A 26,555-nucleotide genomic window follows, 5' to 3' on the forward strand; every position below is an offset into this window, starting at 1 on the left:
CGTCCATAAATGACGTCAAACTCGTAGGGGGGGGGGGGGGTCCGTAATTTTGTGACGGTAGAAAACTTTTGTAGAAAATTTGTAATAAATTGTAATAGAAATTGATAAAAAAAATTCACCATGTTGACAGAGTTCAGACAATATTTTGAAAAAATGTGTTTTAAGAAAAATTCAACTGCAATTTTTAGGGGGGATGGGAAGTCTGGCTTTTTGTGACGATGTGTCGGAGGTGAGGTAAAAGTCGTCACAAAAAAAGCGTGACGTCATTTATGAATGACCCCTTTATAGCGCAAAATCCACCAGTTGAGCGAACCACAGAATCAATGCAACTCATTAAATCACTCAATTTGAACTACCTTCTGTTTAATTTTCTGTGCATAATTGGGATAGGAATGTTGTCTAAGTGTAGAATATTGATGTAAAAAGTTCCCTTTTCAAACCTTACGGTCTATAGGGCTAGTTAAGTAGAGTTCACTTGTTTCTGTGACCTCGGCATATGAAGAGATAGTGTGGTCAGTACTATGCCCAACCGCCTTTACTTTCCCTAACGTGAGTTAGGTGCCCATCAGAGTTGGGTGTACTCAGGGATTCGAACTCGAGACTTATGGGTTAGCAGTCCAGCTCTCTACCGCTAGACCACTCCGTCCCCGAATATTGATGTAAATACCCTAATTCTAACTCTAGTTCTGACTGCAATCGCGCCATATATTTTTGTATAGAGCTTTCCCACTATTATTGCACATAATTAATGAACTGTCCCAACAAACGCAAATACTGCCTATTTAAATTATCGATACTAAGTAGCAGTGTTCTGGTGTAGTTATTTATACTTGTGAACATGAACTAATTTTTTTTGTTGCTAATATGCCTTTCCAAAAATACGTCATAATAAATAGAAGAAACAATGAAAGAAAGCTTTTGATAACTGTATAGCTCTCAAAATTTATTTCAAATTTCAATAAGAACTTGTCAAAATTGTAAATACTTCTGTCACGTCCTCCCTGTCAAGCAGTTTGTGTATACATACTGTGCATATACCGAGGAAAGAGAGCAGGTGGTAAAAAAAGCCCTGGCGTTTCGTTAGTAAGTTCTGAAGAGGATTTACAAATTTGGCAAGTACTTAAGGCAGCTCTGTCACACTAGTCATCTAAGGATAACTTGATTCTTTAAATAACTCATTTAAAGAAGTCTGCTACAAAGCTGAACATTTGATAATAAGTGTGAAATACCACACCTCTCTTACTTAAGCTATTTTCTCTGAGGAAAAGTCCTAGAGAAGAGTGTAAGCAGCTGAAGAAAACTCTTCAGCTATTGCAACCTTTTATTTGCCATTTTAAGTCCTTTGCATAGCAAAGGAAAGGGGGAGCAAGGAGATTAAAAAGGTCATAGATCAAATAAAACCAGACATTACCATAAGGTTAAAAAGTTTCTGTCAAACATAGTTTTGTTATTATTTTACTCAGATTAAATCAGCAGCCAACAACTTATTACTGCAGTTAAAATCAGGTCATTGTTTTGAATAAATGAATCGCTAGGAAGTTATTTTTGACTAGAACCACACAAAATAAACTGGTGTTTAAAATTGTGCTGCAACTCAACTTTCATTTGCCAAATGCCTAAACAAATACTGATGTCATTACCGTGTGAAACCATCTTAAAGTTTCTTATCAAAGGGCACTAAAATTAAAAATAAGGCAATTTTACTTTTGCATTAACATACCAGAACAGGTTGGGTTAAAAAGGAATAGAAACTAAAAACAAGCCAACTTATTTTAAGGCACAGCTAGTCCTATTTTTATAAGATGTGTGCTTATCTCAAGTTTTTATGTAAGTAATAAAATTTACTTTATGAAACCAAAGCTGCATTCAATTTTCCTTTTAAAAAAAAATGATGTACACTTAAGGACTGAGGTAGACAGAAAGTCTATCCACTTACTTTATCACAGTCTAGGGTGGTTGATAAGACAACCTTGACATGACATACAGGTGGGGAAACATTCAAGAACACAAATGGCAAAATTTTATCTTTTTATTTACAATGCATTTTATTTACTAACAATTTGGACTGCTTTAAATAGGCAAAGCAGTCATGATTTACACTTTGTGTAGGAGTAAAATGACTCCTACATTATAATTTGCACTAGAAAATAAAAGCACAAAAATTATGCTTTCATAAAACCATATAAAAACCATAAAAAGTGATGATGGAACAAAATGTTCCCATCACAGCTGTGGACAAGGGTATATAACATTGACTATGGTACAGTCAAGTACAATGCAGGCAGAGTGAATACAGTGACCGCATAAGCTACACCATGTATCTACTGTATTAATCCAAGATACTGGTGTATCACATTTCCATGCAATATTGTAAGCAAAGTTCCTTGAATGCTAAGGCAGTCAAGTAAGCTTGATGTTAAAAATTAGAGCAATAAAAACAAATCCACCAAGTTAATATGTTAGTGTCTCAACATGAAAGTATCACCAGAAGAAATTTCATTGCTGACAAAAACAGCTTTGTGAAGGTGACTTAACACACATTAGCATAAAATCAAGTGGCCAGTGAATGTGAAGTGGAATGATGCCAAAAATAGGGGAGTTAATTTTCCCGTGTTTGCTTTAAACCAAGAATTAAATTTAGCGATGAAGCTGTATACAACAATATTCAGAGAAATATACTTAACTAATTTAGAAATATTTAGATATTTAGAAATAACTTCACATTCAGTATTTTACATGTGCAATAAATAAAAGAATTTTTTTTTACAATGATAGAAACTAACTGACTTAGTTGAGAACTGTAGCAGTTATTTGTCTACTAAATAAAATGTCAAGCATTTGTAATAAATTGTCCTGTAATAATGTCCTCACAATTGGAAAAGTTATGCAGACCCAAAGTTAAAAGATGCTGGTACTTGTCTGTTAGTAAACATGTAACCTCCACCTTCCTCAATTTTCTTTGAATCTGAAAAGAAAAAGAAACCAGCATCTCTAAAACAAAATTGTAACTTCTCTACATTTACGGCATGCCTTAAATAATATAATTTGAGGCAGAGGGTAAACATGTTTAACATAATTTCAAAGATGAAACAAAATTTAAGCTATAGGAGATCTTAAAGTCATACCAGCAGCAGCCTTTCGCATTTCTGCAAATTTAAACACTTCCTCCAATTCTTTTAATTGTGTTGGATTAAGAGCACCAATTAGAGTCTGATACCATACACCATCTTGACCAACAAGGTCTGAAATGAAAATTTTAAGAACTAAAAATTTCTGGGGGAAAACTTATATTATTAAAATAAGCAGTTTTTAACATTAAAATAAAATGCTTTCAAAATATTTTTAAAAAACTAACTTACTAGCCAAAATATTTTTAAACATGACATATTCATCAACTGGGCAGTTTTCAGCATCAAGACTTGTAGTATAAGCTTCAAGGGCAGTTTCTTCAGCCCCATCATCAGTCAGTTCTTCACTATCATCATCATCATGATTCTATAAATTTTATAACAGCAAATTAAAAATTGTTTAAATTTGTGCATTTATAATATTGGTAACAGAAAAACTTAAGACTCACAGCTTTTTCTAGCCGTTCCAAATACTGCTGGCCGGTTTCATCAATCTCATCCTCATCACTTGACAATATTTCTCCTAAATAAAAGAAATGAGTTAATTTATAGATGGTATATATAGCACTTATAAATTACACATGAACAAATTTATGTTTACAATTACCTTCATAAGCATCGTCATCATCGTCATCCGAATCATCAGAGTCACTTTCATCTTCTAATGCCCGACCTGAGATTTTAATTAGAAGTTAAACATTATAAACGTGAAAATACGTATAGCTGTGTTTGTGAAATTCCAGTAACAAAATGTTAATAATATAAAAAGATAACTACTCCTGAAAAGCGTAGTCTAAAGGAAATCTAATAAACTATTGAGAAAAATAACCTAACCTAAAATATAGAACCCTATATTTAGATTAAACTGTAACAATCAGAGCAAAAACAATATTGGCACAAAATCTAAAGCAAAATATTAAATACAAAAACTATCACTAAAAAAAAATTCCATAAATGTAATCCACGATGTTATTTATGCATATTTAATGCATAATGCAAAACTTAAATAGGAAGAAAAATAATCTCTATTAGAATTTGCAAATTTAAATTCATAAAAATGTATGGCATCAAACCTAAGTTGTTTAGGATCTAGATTTTTTTGGAATATACACCTAAACAATGAAAATTTGTATTCGAGAAATTATTTATAACTTACTAGCATAAGCTCGCTTTAATCCTTGGAAGAGGAGAAGTGCTGCCGGTAGAATTTGGGAGGCAAATTCTGTGATCTCCTGAGGTCTTTGGCCAGCCATATTTATTAATGAACAAAGACCAAGGACACTCATTTTTCGATCATGGAGGCTGTAAATAGAAAGCATTTCTCATGTGAAATTGTAGACTCAAAACTTGGTACATCTAAAAAAACAAATTAAATAACACCACTTACCCCAGAAAACAATCTGCATCATGAAGCCACTGCTTTAAAAACTGACCAAGGATTGAACCTTGTACATTAGGGATTTGCATTTTTCCCAAGACATCTAAAAGTAACTGAGAGTTGTAGTACAGGCCAGCAATAACAACCTTTAACAAAGAAATAGTGTTATAAGATTACAAAAATTAACATTTGTAAGAACTTATAGGAAGCTTTTATTAAATCAGGTAAAATGCATTTGATGAAAAGATATACCTGCAAACAAATAGTCCTTAGTTCTGATGTCTGCACCTCTTTGGTTAATCTTTGAAGCACTAACTCAACAAAAGATCCCAAAACCTGAAGAAATAAAAGATACCAAAATTGGAAAACTGTTATGTTTTATGATATGCTAAATTTAGGTGCTTTAGAAAATGTAACAGCAAATGCTTACATGGTCTACTCGACCAGGACACTGCAACAAGACAACCTCTAAAAGTTTTGCAGCATGGCATTCAGCATCTTCTCCATTGTCTGCATTTAATACCTGATCAAAAACAGTTTCAAAATGAAATTTGGAAGGTATACATTAGCACAGAAAAAAAGTAAATTAAGTTTATCAAGAATATTAAATGTATAAGTAAAAAGAACTCACAGTTTTACACATATCATAAATAACCTCTAGATATGTGGGATTTGCTAAAAATGCTTCAGTATCCACAGTAATATAGTTGTGTAATGCTGGCATCATATCTTGAATAGATAAGTACATTGTGTAATAGACAGCATAAATTTGTATTGAACACAAAAAAGTTGTAAAATGCTTAAATGTGCGCTAAAAAAAAAAGATATAAAGTCTAGCTTTATTATACTGAATTCATTACAGCTTTAAAAAAGAGGAAAGGTATTTTACAAACACCAATGTAATAATAATGCAATTTACTCTTTACTTCTTTATATAGCAAATTTTTGTTTAAAGTAAGAAATTGGTCAGTAAAAAATGGGTGAAAAATTGATTGCTAGATGACAATGAAATAGATAAAAACTCAAAACAGATGAGTAACAGTTTGCCCTTCAGCTCTCATAATCAACCATCATTAGTCTAAGTGTGCAGCAGAAAGGCAGACAGTAATAAAGACAGAAGTTAAGAGAAGACAGAAGTTAAGCAAATAGAGGGTGCCACAACACTTCTCTTGACCTCATAGTTTGTTTTACATCATTAGGGCAAAACTAAAGCAATATTTTTTAAATAATTTCAAATACAAAAAATTAAATTCAATACCAGTAAAATAATCAATTCCATTTTTCTGAAACATCTGGTATATCATGCCAAAAACCTCCCACATGTGGTGAGAAATTTGAGAGCTGGTAAGACTGTATACAAGTGAAAGTACCTCTTCATAAAAATCTGCAAAGCATGTAGTGTTTATTAAAACTAAGCCCTTAGTATTCATTGAGAATTATAAATGTACAATTATGTGGGGGGGTAAGGATAAAATTTCTATTTAATGTTTCAAAATTTGACACCGTATATTACAAAGTATGTTACTTACCTAAAATGTTGGATTGAAGGATGATGCCAATTACATTCAGCACAATACCCTCAAGTTGGATTATTATCTGTCAATGTTTTAGTAAAAAATCTTTTAATGAAACCAGTAACTACAGTTTAGATGTGTGTGCTTTAGTGTTAAAAAACCATATGAGCTACTTCTTAACACAAATAAAAAGAAAACTTACATCTTTTTGATCTTCCATGACATTAAGAATAGTTTCCATAGTGTTAAGAATACCTAAAGCTGTGATAGCCTTTTCTTCTGAACCACCATCATTATCAGATTCTATGACCTGGGCAAAAGTCTGAGCCTGAAAACCAAAACATTCAACTATAAAATAAAGACCCATTTAAAAAAAATTAAATCATTAATAACTCGAACGAAACCACTTACAAGGTGAGTCATCATTTCCACGGCAATAGGAATCACATCCTCAACGTAAGTACATACTAGTTTCTGCATTACTCCTGTTAAATCATCATTTTCGGTCTCACGAATGATTTGCAGCAATTCTGAATAACAAAATTTTTTTTATAAATTAATACATAGCCAAAGATTCAATACACCATAAATTGAACTTTTATTTTTGAAAAAATACCCACCTAGAATTACAGGCTTCACAAATGGCTGAATGTATTGTTTAGCTGAAATTTAAAAAAAAATCTAAAATTAAGAGATTTAAGTCGTATTATTAATAGGCTTAATCTTCTAAACATTTACACGTTGAAATTTCATTTAACCCTGTACGCCTCGATCCAACCGCACTACTAAGTATAGTATGTTAAATTACTTTTAGTAGAGGAAGTCTCTGTGCAGGAAATAAGTTTTATTTACATTATTTCTTGTTGTTCTATCAATAATGGTTAATTTTCAAATTTTTTCTCAAAATCACAGGCAATAAAGTTAGTGAAATTCAATTAAATTAAAATGATTTTGTTGTTGAATTGGGCTTTAGTTTAATGTAACTAATGGAAGAGAAAGCTCCAATGACGTTTATTTTTATGTTTAGCATTTAAAATAAATTTTTTATAGAAATAATACAAAAAGTGTTATTTTTAATAATTACAAGTAAACTACTTTTGCTCTTTTTTTTAAAAAACTGAAGTGATTTTTAATTTTTTTTAAAAAGTGCAGTGGTTTAAAAATGAGTCGTCTTTTCACCCTGCCATAGGGGAAGTAAAAACTCGCCTATTTCGAACCAGACGATCAATGAGGCAAGTGAAGTCTCCCGTTTCTGTGTCCTTGGCATATGCAGGGATAGTGTGATCAGCTGCCTTTACTTGCCCTAACTTAAGTACCCATCAGAGGGTGGACTCACTGACATTCTATTGACTGAAACCCAGATTTTCAGGGTTAGCAGTCCTTTGCACTACCACTGACCATACATTTTTAACTTAACCACTCAGTCCAATTTAACTTAACACTAACTGCAGTAAATTACCTTTTTCCTGATCTGAAATAAGCATCTGCAGAGCAATGGCTGCTTCAACTCGGACTGGCAAGTCTTTATCTGAACATAATGCATTCTTTACCAATTCCACTGCACCCACTAAATTCTGGTCATTGCGAAACTTCATCTCACAAAAGTTGCGAATCACCCAGCAAGCCTATTTTTTTTTTTTTTAAATAAAAGACAGTTACAATAAAATACACAAAAGACCCTTCTCCTGTATACTAAGCCGAAACCTAAATTTGAGATCAACTTACCCTGGCTCTAAGGAAGCCATGTTCACTACTGAAAGCTGGAAATACATGAGAAGTAAGCATCATTTCGGCTTGCTCTTTGTAAATCTTTCTCTGTAATAAAACAAAATAATTAAAACGCAAACTACACAGAGACAAATGAATTCACAAAGCAAGAGTGAACTGAACATAACACTTACCTTAAGTAGAACTTCAGCAACAGCACCAATCATGTGAAGAGCTCCATCTTTTTGTCTTGGTGTTGAGTTAGCATTGGTAAGTATGGACATACAGAATCCCATAGCCTTGTTTAAAACCTCTTTGCGCTTAGCAGTAGCAGAATGGAAAACAGTCTGAGCTGCCATTACTGGTGAGAGGAAGTCTTCAAACACATCTAAAAAGTGTAAAAAAAGAAAATACTTAAATTGTCATTCGCATTAAAAGAATTCTAAAACAGATTAATAGGCCACAACTGTTGTATTACCATATTTAACTCTGATGTACTCGTGAGGATCAGATGTCCACAAATCCTCATCTTCATCACTGTGACACATCAGAGGAAAAATCACATCTTGGATCATCGTCTAGAAAAATAAAATGAAGATAAAACATTTAAAGGTGGCTTGTACTTGGGTTTAAAATACTGACAAATGCATCTCTTTTGGTATGATGATGCTGCTGATTTTAGCGTTTGTACTGTAATTTATTTCAATTTAATAGCTAGATGTAGAACAAGTGAAAAAAACCTATTTTTCACTCAAGAGATCCTAAAATAAATGTTTAACCACAATTCCATTAATTTCAGGTTTTTAAAAAGATGAGTAATGATGTTCATGAATCAGCTGCCTATTGTTCCCTAGTTTAAAAATTAATCAAAATATAAACTTTAGGCTTAAATTCTTAAGGGATATGCAAACAGGAAACAGCAGCACTAACCCACTGACATTAGACTAGATGCTTAAGATAGTCTTGACTACTGAAAACAATTTTTTGCTAGGCTTTATTGGACCTCAAATGTTAAAAGGAATGACTGCGCTGTTGAAATTCTTATGGTCTTAAATAGTTGCTACAATACCAAGCCAAATAATAGATCAACAAAAAAAAGAGTATCATATTAAATGTAAATAACCATTTACTCTCAATAAATTAAGTCCCATACCTGAATGTGTGGCTTAATAAACTTCCACGAAAAGGCATGGCTGATTCTGGAGAAAAATATTAACCTCATTTATTTGTTATTCTGCAAACATTACTGTAAGTTGATATTTTAACAGTTTTCTAAATTAGCAACTGAAAATAAGTTGTAAAGTACCCTTGATTAATGTAGTTGAGCGTCTGCTGTAAAACACGCGGCGCAACAAACATTTTTTGTCTATACCCTTCCAACTGTTTTAGCAACACATTAAGGACACCGCCTAAAAATGTAAATATTAAAAAATTAAATGGCTTCCATGAAGTAATTAATTATATAGAAAATGGCAACTGTGTCTTAGACAAACTTACATGAAAATGTTTTGAGGTACCACTCAGAGAATTCTGTGTACTCTTTTATAACATTACCAGGACTTCCATATCTGATGGTAATAAAAAAGATTTGCAGTCATCAATAATCAATAAATAAATGCATTTTAGAAAACGAAGTGGTAAAGAACACTTTCTTACCTCTCAAAGAGACGAGCAAGAATGCGCACGCCCCACTTTTTAAGTTTCCAACAAGCAAGCTCTGGTCTATCTTCTTCGTCCACTTGATTTGTTTCCTAAATAATAAATGAACATGAATTAGATAGCCAACCATGAAAAAACACACAAGTTGTCTAAAATTTGAAAATATGGAATGAAAGTCTAACTTACAGGTGGTAAATCTTTATCCACTATTAACCTGATTGCCTCCATCCAACGTGTGAATATTTCTTTGGTCAAGACTGATAACGGCAGATAGTTCTAAAAAAAATTTATTTACTGTTAGGAAAAGATATCACACACACACATGCTATAAGCTAATTAATTCGATGAAATCATAAGAACTACTTTAAGAAAATTAACAACACTTAATATTCACCTGGGTGTAAGCATAAAATATCTTCAAGATTTGCTTCTGCAAAAGACATGAGGCCTCCGACGGATCTTGAGCCAACTGGATCAGTCGTTGAAACAAAATTGGTAGCATGTGTGTCATTGTATCATCCATAGTTTGCCTTTCTTCACATCTTTTGTACCTGAAGAAATTACATTGAACAAATAAATAAAAAAAGTATTGGTGAAAGAAAACCATAATCATTTGTAACATTTTTTTTTTAAATTGTGAAAAACCTCATACTTACTCGAAAACCTTTACAAACTGGTACACAGACAACAAAGCTCCCATCCAAGTAGCATGATTGTCAGAGTTAATATAAAATGCCATCTTTTCAGCAACGTTTGGCCAGCGTCCAGGAAAGTCATTTTTTATTATGTGGCTCAAGCAAACACACAACTGCACTCTAAAAATGAGAATCGTACCATAATTTTACCATGCAATAGTAATGTCTTTTAAGGAGTATCAGCTGACCCAAAAAAGTATCACAATATTTAGATCAGTGGTTCCCAACCTTTTTCGAGTGGCGACCCCCTTTTATAAAAAGTAAGTGACCCGCGACCCCCATAGAATTAAAAAGCCGAAATTAGTAGGGAAATTAATAAGCAATAAAATAAGATTTTCTAGTAGAATTTCAATATGAACTACTCTTGATAACTGTTTTAATAGTTTGAGTAAAATTGCATACTATTCACTAAACCTTCGTGGTTAAGTTCATAATTTAAAAAAAAAATTTTTAGCGCCAACCTATGTCATTATAATTATCTTAATTTTGTTTTTAATAGAAGAAAATATATTCTCGAAAAGTCAATCAATTTTACGTTTGGGTATGAATGGTGAATACTACACCAAAATTGTGTCTGCAGTTTTTCATCTTACTCGGAATCATTCTGCAATTAAAAAAATTCATCTTGTAATTCATCGGGAATGCGGGCAACATCAAGGGAAGAAGAGAATGGGTAATGCGTAAATTCAGATTCTTCTTTTTTCAGCTCAGAGAAATAGCGATGCAGTTCGTTTTCAAGAGATTCAAGATGCCCAGAAATCGCTTCTTTCAAAATTTTAATTATCTCACAATTAGATTCATCTACCACACCGCAGAGTTTCTCAAATTTACAACATTTCCAAGATTTATTTTCTTTACCGATTTTGCAGCTTTGATAAAAATGCCATGAGATTATCATGGAAAGTTATAATATTCGTTCATTTTCCCTGAAGCTTCAGATTAAGCTTATCTTGATGTTCGAACACATCTGCTAGGTATGATACTCTTTTTAATCACTCTATGTCGTTTTAAGTATACCAAAAGGTCTTGTTTTCTTTGCACTCCCAAGAACAATTTGATTTCTGTAGTGTACTGCGTACTGTAGTGTAGAAGAGCAGAACCCCGTGATCTATATTAATGTTTTTGCTCAGTTTTTTGAAGGCTCCAGATTTTATATAATTTACGACTTATACTAGCAATGGACTCTTGATGTCGATTGGTTAGGGCAGTGGTTAGGGAGCTAAACTTTTCTGTTTTCTGAAAGGCCGATTTTGAGCTAAACATAGATGGCGCGCCATCCGTACAAACTCCCCACAGCCGTTCTAACCCATTTTAATCATCCAGTTTCAAAAAAGGTATTTATTTTCTCCATGCTATCTTCACAAAAGATCAACTCTTCTTTGCTATCATCCGCATGAATATAGACACAGACAAGCAACTGCGAACACGAACTCACGTCTGTTGATTTATCAACTTGAAAAGCAAACAATGGTGAAAGCTTAATTTCAATAAAAATGTGTTATTTAATATTTACGTACATGAAGCGTTTGATGAGATTTTCTCCTATGGTTTTTATTTTTGCTTGCTTGTTCTATCGCTACTTCATTTGATGCTTGCACTAATGCTGGTGAAAACTTTCTGTTCGATCAGGTCTCTGGCGTTTGCAACTAGCTTTTTACCGACGAAAGAACGCCATGTATTTTTACAAGCTTTTATTTAACTCACTTCCTCGACAGTCTGTCGTCAGTCTGTCGTCAGTCTGTCTTGACGGAAACGCAGGAGTGAAAATTTGGACAGTTCTACTTGACCGACACGATTCACAGTTGGCACGTGGGTCAAGACATGAAGACAATGCAATCTGAAACTAAATTTGACTTAATTGGATGCCTAATTGATTTTTTATGAATTAATTAAAATTTGGACCGAATTAGTAGGCATGTCTAGTCAACCACACCACACGCGTCATCAATAGCTGCGCCATCACGACCACGTAATGGCTGCGTTCAAAAACCATTGCGCGCCTACTGAACGTGATATTCAGTAGGCGCGCAATGGTTTTTAGTCATGTAACTCTATTGTAGATAAAACATGTAAAGTACTGAAAAAAAATTCATAAAAAACGTTTTAATAACAAGCTTTTATGTAATGATGCACTAAAAAGTAGAAAATAAATTATAGACTACTATTTAAATAACTATAAAGAAAAGCGTGGGTGTCTTCCTTAACATTAGTAAAGGTATCCAATAGATACTAAAGTGACCCACGCTTTTCTATATAGTTATTTAAATAGTAGTCTATAATTTATTTTCTACTTTTTAGTGCATCATTACATAAAAGCTTGTTATTAAAACGTTTTTTATGAATTTTTTTTGGTGTGTTCCGAATGACTCGTCTCAAACGACGTTTTAGTTTTAAAGATTTCATTGATTCGTGACTGAGAACATCTTTGTCCAGTGCGCTTTGTTTCTTCTCTATTACATTTCCAGTGATGTTAATGAAGCCGAATTAAAAAAATTCTTCTAAATATTTATATTTTGTTTCAAATTATTAAGGTTTAGTATACCAGTTGGCGACCCCCCAGAAAGACCTTCGCGACCCCCAGGGGGGTCGCGACCCCCAGGTTGGGAACCCGTGATTTAGATGCATAAACAAGCTTACAAGCTTCTGACAAAAATCAAAACTAGCGACAAATTTTTACAGATGGAAATTATAAAACAAAAAATATTACTTTTTTATCTTAAACTGTCCTGAAATAGGAAAATAAATTTTTTTTAAAGAAAAAAAAAAAGATTTGGTCAAGTCTCTAAAGTATATCAGTATTCTCCAATGTGTACCTACCTAACTGGCTCTGGAGCATGAATGATGGCTTCAATAATGTTGTCCCTGATAGGTTGTCTGTCTTGTTCATGAATATTAAATGGAATGCTGTCTGTGACATTCTCTGGCTCACGTTCCATCCAATACTGAGTTAACATGTTTTTCAGGTATATTACACCTTAAAGTTTACAAGATAGATTTATTGAATTTCAAAAAGATTTGATTCTCAGGTATGTTTTTTTTTTTAAAAATAATTATGGAGATTAACAATTTGCAGGGGTCTGCGTGGTCGAGTCGGTAAAGCTCATGGTTGCTAAACCGAAAAGTCTCGAGTTCGAACCCTCGGGCAGATGAGGATCCTTAGCTGGGGACAGCCACTCTTCTAGGAGAGACAACTCCAAAATCAAACAACTGCTGCCGTGTAGTTTGTTTTTGGTTGGACAAAGGCTATGGAAGCAAATCCAAAAAGAAAAAGCAGGCTGAAATCGGAGTCAATGGCCTTATTGGCGCAAAACCAGTTGACACGTAATCCTTAATTGTGATGGAAGCATGGTCGAGTCTGCAAAGCTCGAAAAGAGTCTCGAGTTCAGACCCTCTAGCAGAAAAGGCTCGATCCCTCCCACCACTAAAAATTAAGAACGAAGAAGAAGAAAGAGAAAGAACAATCTGCAATTTTATTTTAGATAATTTGCTGATTGAGATAAATACAATGTGCTCCAAACCTTTTGAACCTAACTATAAGCTTAACCTTTACCCCAATCCTAACACTAACCTAAACCATATTCCTTACTCTATCTTTAATCCTAAACCTAACCCGAATTCTAACACCATTTATTTATTTGCTTTTTGGGTATCATATTAGTCATAGCTCACTTTTAATACTTACTTTAATGTTATTTAAAAAACACTCATAAATTGTAAGTCAATATCATTGATGAAATTATCATTGTATCTATCCAGCATACTACTTTTTATTTAATTTTTTTTTTAAATATTTTCTTGTGACAAAGATAACAGAAAGTGTCTTACCAGCTTGTCGAACCGGCATATCAACCTGATCTGTCATCACAACTTGCAAAAGAATAGGTGCAAAGCCTATGATCTTATGAACCTTTAAAGAGAAAAGTGCTGCTTGTACTTAAATATTAATGAGACCAATATTTAAAATTTTTTTTAACCTAATGTATAGTTTTATGTACTTTTTAAAAAGTGAGAATTTTAAAACTTTTCAATTGCAATATTTTTAAAATGCCATTTGAAAAGTAGGCTACAAGTCTACAAATTATTACTTAGGCCTAAACGGTTTAGGCCTACTTAATGAAATATCTACCTTTTTTTATCTTCAAATGAGGTAGTAGACCTACGCTTATGTGAACTTAAAATAAACCTAGACCTATGCTTATGTGAACTTAAAATAACCTAAGTACACTTTTTTTTAACTTGATTTGGGAAAAAATGTTATCCAACAATTCTGTGACATATGCTTTATTCTCGAAATCACATATTTGGTTTATGGAAAAATAAAAGGTCATTGACAACCCCAAACAGCAAAGTTTATGCAATGACATACTATAGCAACTTGTTTACCAAGTTACAAGACCTGCAATACTTTCAGTTTAAAAAATAATAAAAACGATCATCAATTCAATTAAAAAGGCATAAACATTCTATTTTTAGTTATGCCATAAAAAATAGTCATAAATCTAGCCAAATGATTGGATTCTTGCGCGGGACATTTTTTCCCGCTCCTCATTTTCACCAAACACCCTCATTCTAGCCTTAACCCGAGCCATAGGTCACTGTGCATGCGCAGAGCTATCTTTTGCCGACTAAGTGTAGACGTTGGGGAGAAAAATCTTCCGAGTAGTCACTTCGTAAATTATTACCAGTTAGGCTAATTGTAATGTGTGTAAAATTAATGCTTAAAACTATTATTCACATAGGCTAATTTATTAGCAAAGTGATATTTCTAAGTTATTTAATTTGAAAGACACGAATACATAGAGCTATTTTCACTTGCGCTGCTTGCAAGACAAAGAAATTACTTCAAATTAGGTCAAAAGTACATCATACAATTCCTAACTAACTGAAATAGAAACGGATAGTTCAGATTTCTAAAATTAACGATGGCTTTCTAATAATTAGTTTTATCCCTCTACCATTTAGTGAAAGCAAAACAGGTCGCCATTTTAGTAAGCACATAAGCAGTGAGATGGCACAAAAATGACAAATCCAGAAGCTTTGAATCGAACTGCCTACTCCAGGTTTCATTGGTATTTTATAGGCATTCCGACTTCCGCTGTTTCGATTCGGTATTCCACATCCGGACTTTTTGATGCAGACTTTTATAAAAACTCGCCATTTTCCGAAGAATGCCGAATCTGACTGTTGGAATCGAGTTTTTAGAAATATTCGATATAGATATTCTAGTGTAGTCGTATTATATGTTTCAATTAGAAAATTACCGCCATTATGACAATCTTAAGGCCGAAATCGATCGCACGATTCTAATGAGTTTATCTCGCGAACATGTCCCGTACGGTGCTGTCACATTTTAAATAAGTTTACGTATTAAACACATTATAAGTGTCTTGCCATTAGTTGTAAGTGTCCATTAAATAAACAAATATTATTATAATAACGGTTTTATGGCACTTACTACTTCTGTTTACGAGTTATCATACATGTCAAATCCCCGAGCTAGCGCTTCGGCCTTGACAACGCCATGGCGTCGGTTTAGCACCGCATTACCTATTATCGATAAAATACGCGCACTAATGCCAATGACGTAGTTTTCGAAGTTGGAAGGAATTTAAATTGTGGGTGGCACTGTTAAAACTAGATAAAATACATTGATCAAGTTATCTATTAAAAACGACTGGCCAGAAGCTTAGGCTTACATTAACTAGTGTCAAGCATTTCACACATACCTACTTACTTAGTACTTAGATTTAAGGCTTATACTTAATTAAGTTAATACTAAAATTATAGGCTACTTTATACTATAAATAATAAATAAGTTATAGGCCTATTTCTTAGAATAACTAATGCTATATGTATTATGTATCGATTGATAAAGTAAGTCTGGGCCTATTATTGGTTATGATAAGTAAAGAAGCTTGGTGATAAACTTAATTAATTATTTGTGATAATTATGCCTATGACATTAGTAAATAGTAAATAACAAACAAAAGGTGCAGCAATTGACATGGGTGGGGGGGGGATACTAATTAATAAGGCAGTGAATTTAGAATGACACGAAAAAGGCATGATAGTTATTATTCATAATAATTTAGGATACAATTTTTACATTTAATAATAAAAAGTAACAAAAAACAAATACAACAAACATTACGTATTTAAATCACAGCATATTGCCAATATATTCATATAAGCAGATAGACAGGGAAGCTGTAACTTCTGATGTGGTACAACTTACTCAACACTTAATAAACTTTTACAAGAATTTAAGGTTTTTCTATTGATTAGTTGTACCAAAATAATATCAATAGGGCCTGATAAAGACCCTAGTATATTAAATAATTAAAGTAGTTTCCCTTTTGGACCTGTCAATCCATCATCCATAGAGCAGCTGAAGTAGAGTTTATCTGTTTCTTGACCACTGAACATGAAGTGATGGTGTGGTTAGCTCTCTGCTAAGCTATCTTTACTTTCCCTTGTGTCAGGTACTCATCTGAGCTTGGTGGTGGATGCTGCGCGCTGCACAGACAGACTTGTCTGAGATCTGAGCTTAAGACTTGCATGTTAGTAGTTGAGTGCTTTACCACACCATCCCTAGTTTTATTTTTCAGCATTCTTCTTATTACATGCTTCAGTATCAATCACCAAATTTATCCTATCTGTTATAGTAGCATTCTGGACATGCGTCTGTTGCAGTCACTATAATTACTATATAAGGGTGCAACACCCTTTCATAGGACTTTTAATTATATGCAGTCATACTTAATCTAATTTTTTTCTATATTTCTATTGCCCCCACCCTCTAGCAAAGTTTCAATTTTAATATTAAAAAAAAAAACATAGACTTTCAGTCTGCATATTGACCTATACAGAACAGCACCCCTCACTTTAATTTGACCTGATTAGTTCTAATTAGGCCTAAGTAGTAATTATCCTTCATCAAATTTTGATTTTACTTTCATATTTCTATTGCCCACACTCTCTAGCACTAATGTGCAAAGTTTTATAATTATATCTCAAATAGCAGCAGTGGTATGCAAGCCTAAAGCCAATCACACAATTAAATCCGATGTTACAGTGATTATATAACAGGTTTAATACATAACTTTAAAAATTCATATAAAAAAAACTATTAGGCCTAGAATGATAAATTTGGTATTTTTATCAATGGGGTTTATTATAGGATTAATCTGTGTACATTTTATCATTCTATGATAATTAGGAAAAATATCCCAACATTCCTATATTTTACTATTTTATTTGAATTTAAAAAATAGAAATTTTGTAAGAATTACTACTCAACTACTGGGGGGTGTGGGGAAATTGCGAGACGCGAAAAGCGAAATGGCGAGGCGGGAAAATGCGAGAAGGGCGCGAAAACGGTCGGTCACGTGGCTTTTTTGTCTCGCATTTTACCACAAGCCGATACTTACGCTGGGTGGTGTTGAAATGCGAAGATTTCTGCGAAAAATTTACCGCACCCGATTTTCAGTGGTATTTGGTCCAGACTTCAAAGACGTTTCGTTTACATTGTTAAAACTTCCCATTTTTCCGTCGCTAGACATACTGATGATTTGTCAACTCCCCCCATCTTTTGTGTCGACTTAGAATACCACCTTGTTCGAAACCGACGGAAATACCGCCGACGATAGATCAACTTCTGTCTTTTGTGTGGAACGCCGAGGCCGCCTGATTTACCGTCTTTGAAGATCGCCGTGCCCGGATCCGCTGCCGCCGCAAACATATTTTCTATTGTTGCATAGAAATTTTGTGTTATAGCTGCCGCCTACGATTTTTTCTAGCATTTTTTACCATATAAATCTAAGCACAAGGAAATGCCTACATCATTTGGATACAACAAAATAAAGTGACGTCAACGATATTATCAGTTGCTCGTGCTCTATCGTAAGCTATGGGCCTACTTCAAATATTTTTAAAACCAAGTTGAACTTATCTGAATGTTTTGGTTTTGGTGGTGGTGTTATTTGGGGTCTTCCATAAATGACGTCACACTCGTAGGGGGGGGGGTCTGTAATTTTATGACGATGTGTGATGAGGGGGAGGAGGGGGGGGGGGTTAGATGTGAAGTCACACTATAAAAAAGCAATGTTAGAAAAAGAATTGTAGACGTTTTTTCGCGTTTTAGAAAACTGTTTTAATACATTGTTATAGGAATTGATTAAAATACTCTATTTTGACCGAAATTAGACAAGATTTTGAGAAAATATCGATGTTTTTAAAAAACTCAACTGCTGGTGACAACAATGAGCAAGACATTGCCAAAATTACAGAAATGATAAAAAATACAAATTATAAAAAACGGAAAACAGATGTTGAGCGTGCGGATGATGATGATGAGAACATGGGTGCCAGTGTTGTTTGTGGGATGAACGAGGAGGTCAACTGTGATGAGAATGTGAAATGTTGTGAATGTGGATTGGAAGAAGTAGCAAAAGAAAAATGTATAAATGGGAGTCTAATGAACTGGGTTGGGTGTACTATGTGTGAAAGATGGTGTCACGAGGTGTGTTTGAGGACTGTTTCAGAAGATTTTGTTTGTAAATTTTGTTTGTAATTAAAATTACTTAATAAAAAAAATAAATTGCACTTTTTAGAATTGTTTATACTTTTACACTTTTTGCAAGTACAAAAATCCAAAAATAGATGTTGCAAAATATCTCTCCTGCTGACAAGATTATACCAATTCACAATGACACAGCTCACGTTTGTATAAACATGAGCGGGCTAGATTTTTAAATTAATGCCGACTGAGACGGGATTTTCCTCTAGCTAACAAGAGCGGGCGATGACAGTAGCACAGCAACGATGTTAGGATTTTTAAATAGATCTAGATCTATCTATCTTCTTAGTATCTAGATAAAAAATAACAACATACAACACTCGTGTTAAAGGGTATGGCTAAATGCTTGTTTATTTTAAAACAAACAAAAAATAATTTAAATAAATAAAGATGGAAAAAAAAGGAAAAAACTTTTTTCGCAAAAAGTGTCTCGGGTAAAATCACGATATAGCGTCGGTTATTATTCCGGAACTGTACAGCAGTAAAAAACAGTAAAACCATGGCGTAGTCTGTCGAGCCGTTCCGGAAACCACCGGAAATACTGTAAACCATCATTTATTTGCCGCCATATTATTTTTAGTACATAATGATTTATGAATGTTTAAAAATGTGCAAGGATTGATTTTAGTTGCGTTTTAAATACTGTTTTGCTAATTATTTTGTATTTCTAATTATTTTAAGTGTATGTGCTAATTATTGCTGCTACTAAACATTATTCTAGTTATTCTTACTACTTTTAACTTTAGTTAATCTAGCCTAATCGTCTTATTAATTATTTACTAACATAACTAGAGGTGGTTGTCGCAAATCTTCTGCAGGCTTTTTCTGTTTCTTAAAAAAAACATTAATTACTACACTCGACTTTATTAATAATATTTAGATTTACTAATTGTTGCTAATTTTTCGTCAGTTAAACATTAAATTAAGTTAAAACATTAATTTAATGCACTTGACTTTATTTTTCTTTCACCGGTCAAATAAAGTATGGTTTACAGTAACGAATGTTACCGAAACTCAACGAACATTACCCAATAATTTCCGACGCTATATCGTGATTTTACCGGGTAAAATCTTAGTTTAGCGTCGTAAATTCCAACATAGCTAGTAATGTGCGATGAAGGTAACTAATGAATATTTCTTTCATTTGGCCATATTTATGTCATATTTTACATAATATAACAGATAATTGAATAACAAATCACAATCCAAGACCAAACCAGTCATAAATATCCTGGAATTAACTTTAAACTACCCCGTTCGAGACAACAATGAGTAAATACAAGCAGCGGCCATGTTTCAAAAACAATAAATTGTCTATTCGCATGTCTTTTGTGTTGATTTTGTGGTTTAATATGATTGTTTTGTATTGTTTTAATATATGCCTGGGGGGGGGGTCGTCCATAAATGACGTCACACTCGTAGGGGGAGGGGGGGTCCGTAATTTTGTGACGTTGTGTTATGAGGGGGAGGGGGGGGGGGGGGGGTTCAGATGGTGCGACGTCACACTTTTGCATTTTAAAAAAGCAATGTTAGAAAACGAATTTTAGACGTTATTTTGCGTTTTAGAAAACTGTTTTAATACATTGTAATAACAATTGATTAAAATACTCTATTTTGACAAAGTTCAGACAAGATTTTGGAAAAATACAGCTGTTTAAAAACAATTCAACTGCAATTTTGAGGGGGATTGTAGGCTGAGGTGTGACGTCATTTTAGGGGGGGGGGTCTGGCTTTTTATGACGACGGAGGGGGGAGGGGGGTAAAAATCGTCAAAAAAAGCTTGACGTCATTTATGGATGACCCCCCCCCCCCGTATAGTAATTTTTCTTTTTTTTAAATATAGTTTGCATGAATGACTAATAGACCTTTTCAGACTTAATAGTGTGCATCCAAGACCACAACAATTGTTGGGAGGTCGAACTTTTGAACACTTTATTTGCAGTAAGCAAATCAATATTAGATCGCTTATAAATGACGTCGCTCTTAAGATAGTAATGACAGCGTGCATTATTACAGAGCAAACATATGAACATATTGTTTCAAATAGAAATTGTGATTTGTGGTGGGGAGAGGTTGAGTAGAACTCAGCGATGTGATTTTGGAGACGGGTCGGTTTTTTTTTTTCGTGAAAACGGGATGGTTGTGGGAGAAAGACCAGCTGTAGAAGTATGACGCGTCATTCATTGGTGATCCATTTTCTCAGTGGGGACGATAGAACTATTAAGAAGGGTCAAAAAATGTAAAAAGCATGCTGATTCGCATTTCTTGAACCCCACTTTTTCATTCCCCCACTTAGCACATCGTCACCGAGTTAACGCTCGCACGTGACGTCATGTACCGGTACCGCCGATCGTTAGGCTAATTTTATAAAAAAAACAACAAGCACTGCCTTTTTGACGCTTTTGCGACGTTAAATTTGATTACATAAGTTGGTGTTCATTAAACAGCCCCTAACACACAGAGTTTCTTCCAGGCATCTCCCCCGACAATTTTTTACCGCCCCCCCCCCCCCCTCCCCCGGAGAAAAAAAGTCTGGAAGAAACACTGCTAACACATCTATCACTCGTCCATTTAAACGTACGTAGTTATAATATCTGCAAGCTTGCTGTCTTGAGACTTTCGGTCTTTAAAAATGTATTAAGCTCTCACCGTATAGAACTAGACTACCCATATTAAGCTCCAAATGAAGCTTGGTGAAAACAGGATGGCCGTCCGATTTTGAAGCTGCTCTGCGCTTTATAAAAAGCACAATAAACGATAAGATGACACTTATATTAAAGTAAATTATAGTTCTGAATCTTGATACATTAAAAGTGATATTCGGAAATTAAGAGCCAGACAGTCAACATGATATTTCAATTTAAGTCCAAGAAAATAAATGTCCTCAAACAATGGAACTTTACTAAATTTTCGCGCAGTTTAGCAAAATTGAATTTAAGTATTTACCGTCATCTTACAAAGCGCGATAGCCTACTGGTGCTCTAACGCGGCCCATGCTAATGGCCGTATTCCTAACGCCCCGCATTAGATGCGGCTTATTCGTCGGCATGCATTTGGCGGCAAGCCTTTTTGATGGGGATAATGTGTTGCGGCCGTTTTGCCATATGTCTTAAACTAGCAGGCTTGCAACATTTGTGATGATTCGTTTTAAGCAAGGTATACGTATACTAATGCTTATTTATCGTTATTTTGATTGCACAAAGCATTATAGAGGTTCTCCATCAACCATCTAGGTATTTTTCCCCGTTCACCCCCTTTCATGAGACCGACACGTCATAAATTGCAAAGCCGCCTGAGTTGACGTCACAAATCTTCACTCACTCCCGTAGCAAATAATATGTGACATCATTTATGGACAACCCCATATCACTCACTTGGGTACTTGATATTGACAATTTGACAACAAAGGATAACCAAAATGTGTCTGGCAGGTGGAGACTATTGACAACACGCACTTAAGGGTGGACTGGCTCATTGTATTAGATGATGTTTTACGAGGGAAGCTGGTGGATAATACATTTTGTCTCTCTGTATATATAAATGATGACAAACATTTAATGCTGTCAAAATTATGGTTAGAGATCTTAGATAAGGCAGAGTGAAGCGTAATTTTTTACATTATGACTTGTGACATTGACGACAAAAATATGACGGAGGTTGGGGTTTAATTAAGGTAAAGAGAAGTAAAAAAATGTCATAAGTTATGATAGAATTACTAATTGATGAAAAGAAACCTGAAATGAAATAGTGAACAATAGTGAACATTCAAACAATAAGAAAAAGCTCAAACTATATATAGTAATAGTAAGATCAAATAAACATTAGTAAAAAAAAAAACGTGATTTAATACATGGATACAAGTTGCATCTCACAATGCTTCTAGAATAAATAAAGTTGTTTGTTAGGAAATTCACATTTAAAAAAAATGCTTTGTAATATGGACTATACAACAAGGCGATCATATTTAAATACATTTTCATACGAATAGAAATGAAAGGGAAGCTACTCTCAATAACATTTTCTTAAGATGGTTGCTGTTTTTAATAGCAAATTTACTATCTCGAACAGGGTTGATAAAAATTAATTTCAGGATATTTAAATTGATTTAATCATAAATGGTGATCTATTATTCAATTATCTATAATATTTTATCAAAATATACGAAAATATACTCATATTTAATGACTAGGTACTAGGATAAATTTTGAAAATTGGTTTAATAGGGAAACAACCACTACAGTTAAAAGGAGCAAAAAATTACAATAACAGAACAGTTTTCCTTTTTGATGTAGCTCAAACGGTTAAATAGTTATGATTTTTTTTCGTATTAAAAAAGGTGATTTTTTTAACATAGGTTTTTTCCCAATTTCTGTGATAGAGTTTTTTTAAGCGTTTATTAAAATTGTCCTAGCTTGTAAACCATATGGTCAAATTGGTTATAACTTTGCAATATCTTTATCTATCATATATGCAAGGATAATAAACAATAAAATTAGAAATTTATGGGCAGAGTTAACCAAAAACAGAAGTAGAACAGGGTACCCCCCCTATTTTTTCATATACAGTGCATTCATAAAATCTCAGTTAAAATTTTAACACTTTGAAAAATTAAGCTCAAACTTGCTGAGAATGATGAGCTATGGATGTGTCAGTTATTACAATCAAAATAATATTCATAACTGAAAAGATTTTTGTTTTAACTGCTACAAAGCTGATAAATTATACAATTTCACAAAACCGAAGTCTTGTTGATGTGAAATGCAACATGATGGCAAATTTGAGTTATTAAGCACTTAAGTCTCAAAATTTGCCTGGCTCTAGATGACTCTATTCTCAAACAGAAACAATCAAAATATGTATTTAAATCTATCTGTTTGGCAAAAAATAAGGGGTGGAACAGGGTACACCCCCTATTTTTAAATATGAAATTTGTTCATACACTATTTGTTTAGGCTCAATCTATTTGAATCTAAAGCTAACAGCTAACTAGAGTGAAGCTCTAAAATAAGTGTGTTTGATGGTTCTATCTAAATAGTTGACAAATAGGTAAAGGATGGTAAAAATGTAAAATGCTGAGTCATCGACACACCTGACATCATTGAAAAACTGAGCGCATATATTTAAATTTTAAAAAAAAAAGGCAAATTATATCTATTAGAAATGTAAGGTGTTTTATTCGTATAAATGTAATAAACGTTGGTATACTTATATATATATAGTTTAATTTAAAAAGATGTGTTTCTGCTTATTCGTTAATATATTACATTTCAGGAGAAGTTCAACATTGGTTGGTTTTTAAAGGAAATAGTTCATATCACAAATTAATTAGTTTGCCTAAATAAAAGATAAACACATTATTTATTTTAATAGTTTTAATTTCTCGTTTACATAGTGTTCCATCATTAGACCATATAACTGACATTAGGCCATATCACTGCTTATCATATTGTAGAGATGTGCTGGTTTTAGAAGTGTAGGTTCTACCTGGAAAAGTAAACAGTACAAGTACATTATTTGCCTTCCCATCAAAATAAAAAGGTTTTCTGAATACACCAAATATTTAATGTGTATTGTTAATACCAGACATTCCTTTCTCCCCCCCCCCCCCCCCCTTCACTACCGTCAATATCAAAACAACGCTCGCCACTATCGCCGGCGTCAAAACAACGATCGCCACTATCACCGGCGTCAAAACAACGTTCGCCACTATCAAAACAACGCTCGTCGGCGTCAAAACAACGTTCGCCACTATCGCCGGCGTCAAAACAACGATCGCCGGCATCAAAACAACGCTCGCCACTATCGCCGGCATCAAAACAACGCTCGCCACTATCAAAACAACGCTCGTCGGCGTCAAAACAACGTTCTCCACTATCGCCGGCGTCAAAACTACGCTCGTCGGCGTCAAAACAACGCTCGCCACTATCGCCGGCATCAAAACAACGCTCGCCACTATCAAAACAACGCTCGTCGGCGTCAAAACAACGTTCGCCACTATCGCCGGCGTCAAAACTACGCTCGTCGGCGTCAAAACAACGCTCGCCACTATCGCCGGCATCAAAACAACGCTCGACATAATCGCCAGCATCAACACAGCGCTCGCCAATATCGCCTGCGTAAAACAGCGTTTCCCACTATCGCCAGAGTCAAAACAACGATCGCTATTGTCAAAACATCGCCCGCCACCAACGCCCGAGTAAAAAATGCCTTCGGTACTATCACCAGTGTCAAAACAGCGTTCGCCGTAAGCGCCAGAGTCAAAACAGTATTCGCCACTAACGCCCGAATAAAAAAGGCGTTCGCTACTTTTGCCGGCGTCAAAACAGCGTTCGCCATTATCGCCCGAGTCAAAACAGCGTTTGTCACTATTGCCCGAATCAAAACAGCATTCGCCACTATCGCCCGAATCAAAACAGCGTTCGCCACTATCGCCCGAGTCAAAACAGCGTTCGCCACAATCGTAATTACAGTAATACAAGCATATAAGCTAGACTAAGTCACACAAGTGTTAGTAGCGAGACCCGACAACTTCCGGTTCACTTTCACTTCCAGTCTGTAAACAGTTAAAGTCCCAAACAGTACACCAAACTGTGAAGCGTTTTGCAGCTAAGAGACACATCCAATCATTACGATTTTTTACAGTAATAGAGAAAAATGGATAATAATGGAGATTATGCAATAAAATTTCAAGTAGAGCCCATAGAGAAGTTTAGGGAATAAGTCAAACTTACCTTATTTTCAATGAAACACTCCATAAAAAATAGTCCATGAAAATATTTTTTAAAAATATATAATACGCTAAGTCCATTTTTCTTCAAAATAATACTCCTCGCAATAAAATTGACCAGGCAAAAACGGAGAATAATAAAAATTACGAAACACTCGCACTCGCGCGTCCGCCAACTCTCGATATTTGGGTAACGGGAGGAAAATCTCGCCGCGCATCGTAAAACGGGAGCCAAATCCTAGTACCTATTTAATGACATATTCATTAATTCACTCTCTCCCCCATTACTAGTTTTGGCCGAATTTACGACGCTAAACTAAGATTTTACCTTTTACCGTGTCTCGCTATTTACCCTTAATTCCGCAGGTATGTCTCGCATTACCTTCTCGCACTTTCCCGCCTCGCCATTTCGCTTTTCGCGTCTCGCAATTTCCCCACACCCACTACTGGGATCTAGACTAGATTATTCTAGATCTGGATTAGAGATTGATTAGCTTAGTCAAGTCAATTTTTTTTTATTTAGGGCCTAAAAATTTTTTTTTTTAAACCAGTGACAGACTAGCCAAAAACAGTAACAACAGAACTTGTACCTCGGTAAGCTGTTGCTCGGCTTGCTCACGCTGATTTGGATCCAGAGTAGCTCGGAGTACCTCGACGAGTTTCCCAACTTCCATTGTGATTACTGAGTCGAAATTATCACAGAAAATTAAGAAAGGTAATCCGCAATATGCGGTTGATGACTATTCTAGTCCTCGTGCAGCGCCAAAGGAAGAAGTTTTGCACTTGACAACTGACGGTTGAACATTGTCGTAAAATAGTTAAATGTCGTAAAATTATATTTAAAAATATAATTTAGTCTTGTGCCACTGGGGCGCTAGTAAACGCCCCTGCTTTGATTTAGACTTTTAGTCATCGATTGTAGTTGCCCACCGTATCACAAGTGTACGGCGTTACTTCTTGCAAAAAGATTAATAGCATCATGTGACCTTAGATATATAACATACCAGTGGATTTGCCGATATATTGACTATACAAGCATGTAGAGGGGACTATGTTAATATTCTGTACCTTTGTCTACCCTTGGCGTTGAAATTTCACTTTCTGTTTATTTGAATATACAAGTAGTGTGTCTTCCAGACATTTTTCTCCTGGCGGGGGAGGGGGTGGGT

The 26,555-nt window shown here is 34.4% G+C and overlaps 1 protein-coding gene across 1 annotated transcript; it reads right to left on the reverse strand.

The window, feature by feature from the left end:
• Positions 1 to 911: 911 nt before the first annotated feature.
• LOC131952140 (importin-7) lies at positions 912 to 26,166 on the reverse strand. Its single transcript, XM_059314672.1, has 29 exons — positions 25,977 to 26,166; positions 13,907 to 13,988; positions 12,899 to 13,055; positions 10,043 to 10,201; positions 9,781 to 9,937; positions 9,573 to 9,662; positions 9,384 to 9,478; positions 9,225 to 9,295; positions 9,034 to 9,136; positions 8,881 to 8,926; positions 8,206 to 8,305; positions 7,922 to 8,115; positions 7,746 to 7,835; positions 7,480 to 7,645; positions 6,641 to 6,682; positions 6,432 to 6,550; positions 6,223 to 6,348; positions 6,036 to 6,102; positions 5,765 to 5,890; positions 5,138 to 5,235; positions 4,937 to 5,029; positions 4,759 to 4,842; positions 4,516 to 4,652; positions 4,285 to 4,430; positions 3,736 to 3,801; positions 3,578 to 3,651; positions 3,360 to 3,495; positions 3,126 to 3,242; positions 912 to 2,965 (listed from the first exon to the last, which is right to left on the reverse strand). The coding sequence occupies exons 1-29, from the start codon at positions 26,058 to 26,060 to the stop codon at positions 2,883 to 2,885; spliced, it is 3,108 nt and encodes a 1,035-aa protein (XP_059170655.1). The 5' UTR covers positions 26,061 to 26,166; the 3' UTR covers positions 912 to 2,882.
• Between the last annotated feature and the right edge of the window lie 389 nt (positions 26,167 to 26,555).

This window comes from Physella acuta, unplaced genomic scaffold (assembly GCF_028476545.2).
Source record: "Physella acuta isolate Inbredline_101_S28 unplaced genomic scaffold, ASM2847654v3 ptg000855l, whole genome shotgun sequence".
Lineage (NCBI taxonomy): Eukaryota > Metazoa > Mollusca > Gastropoda > Physidae > Physella > Physella acuta.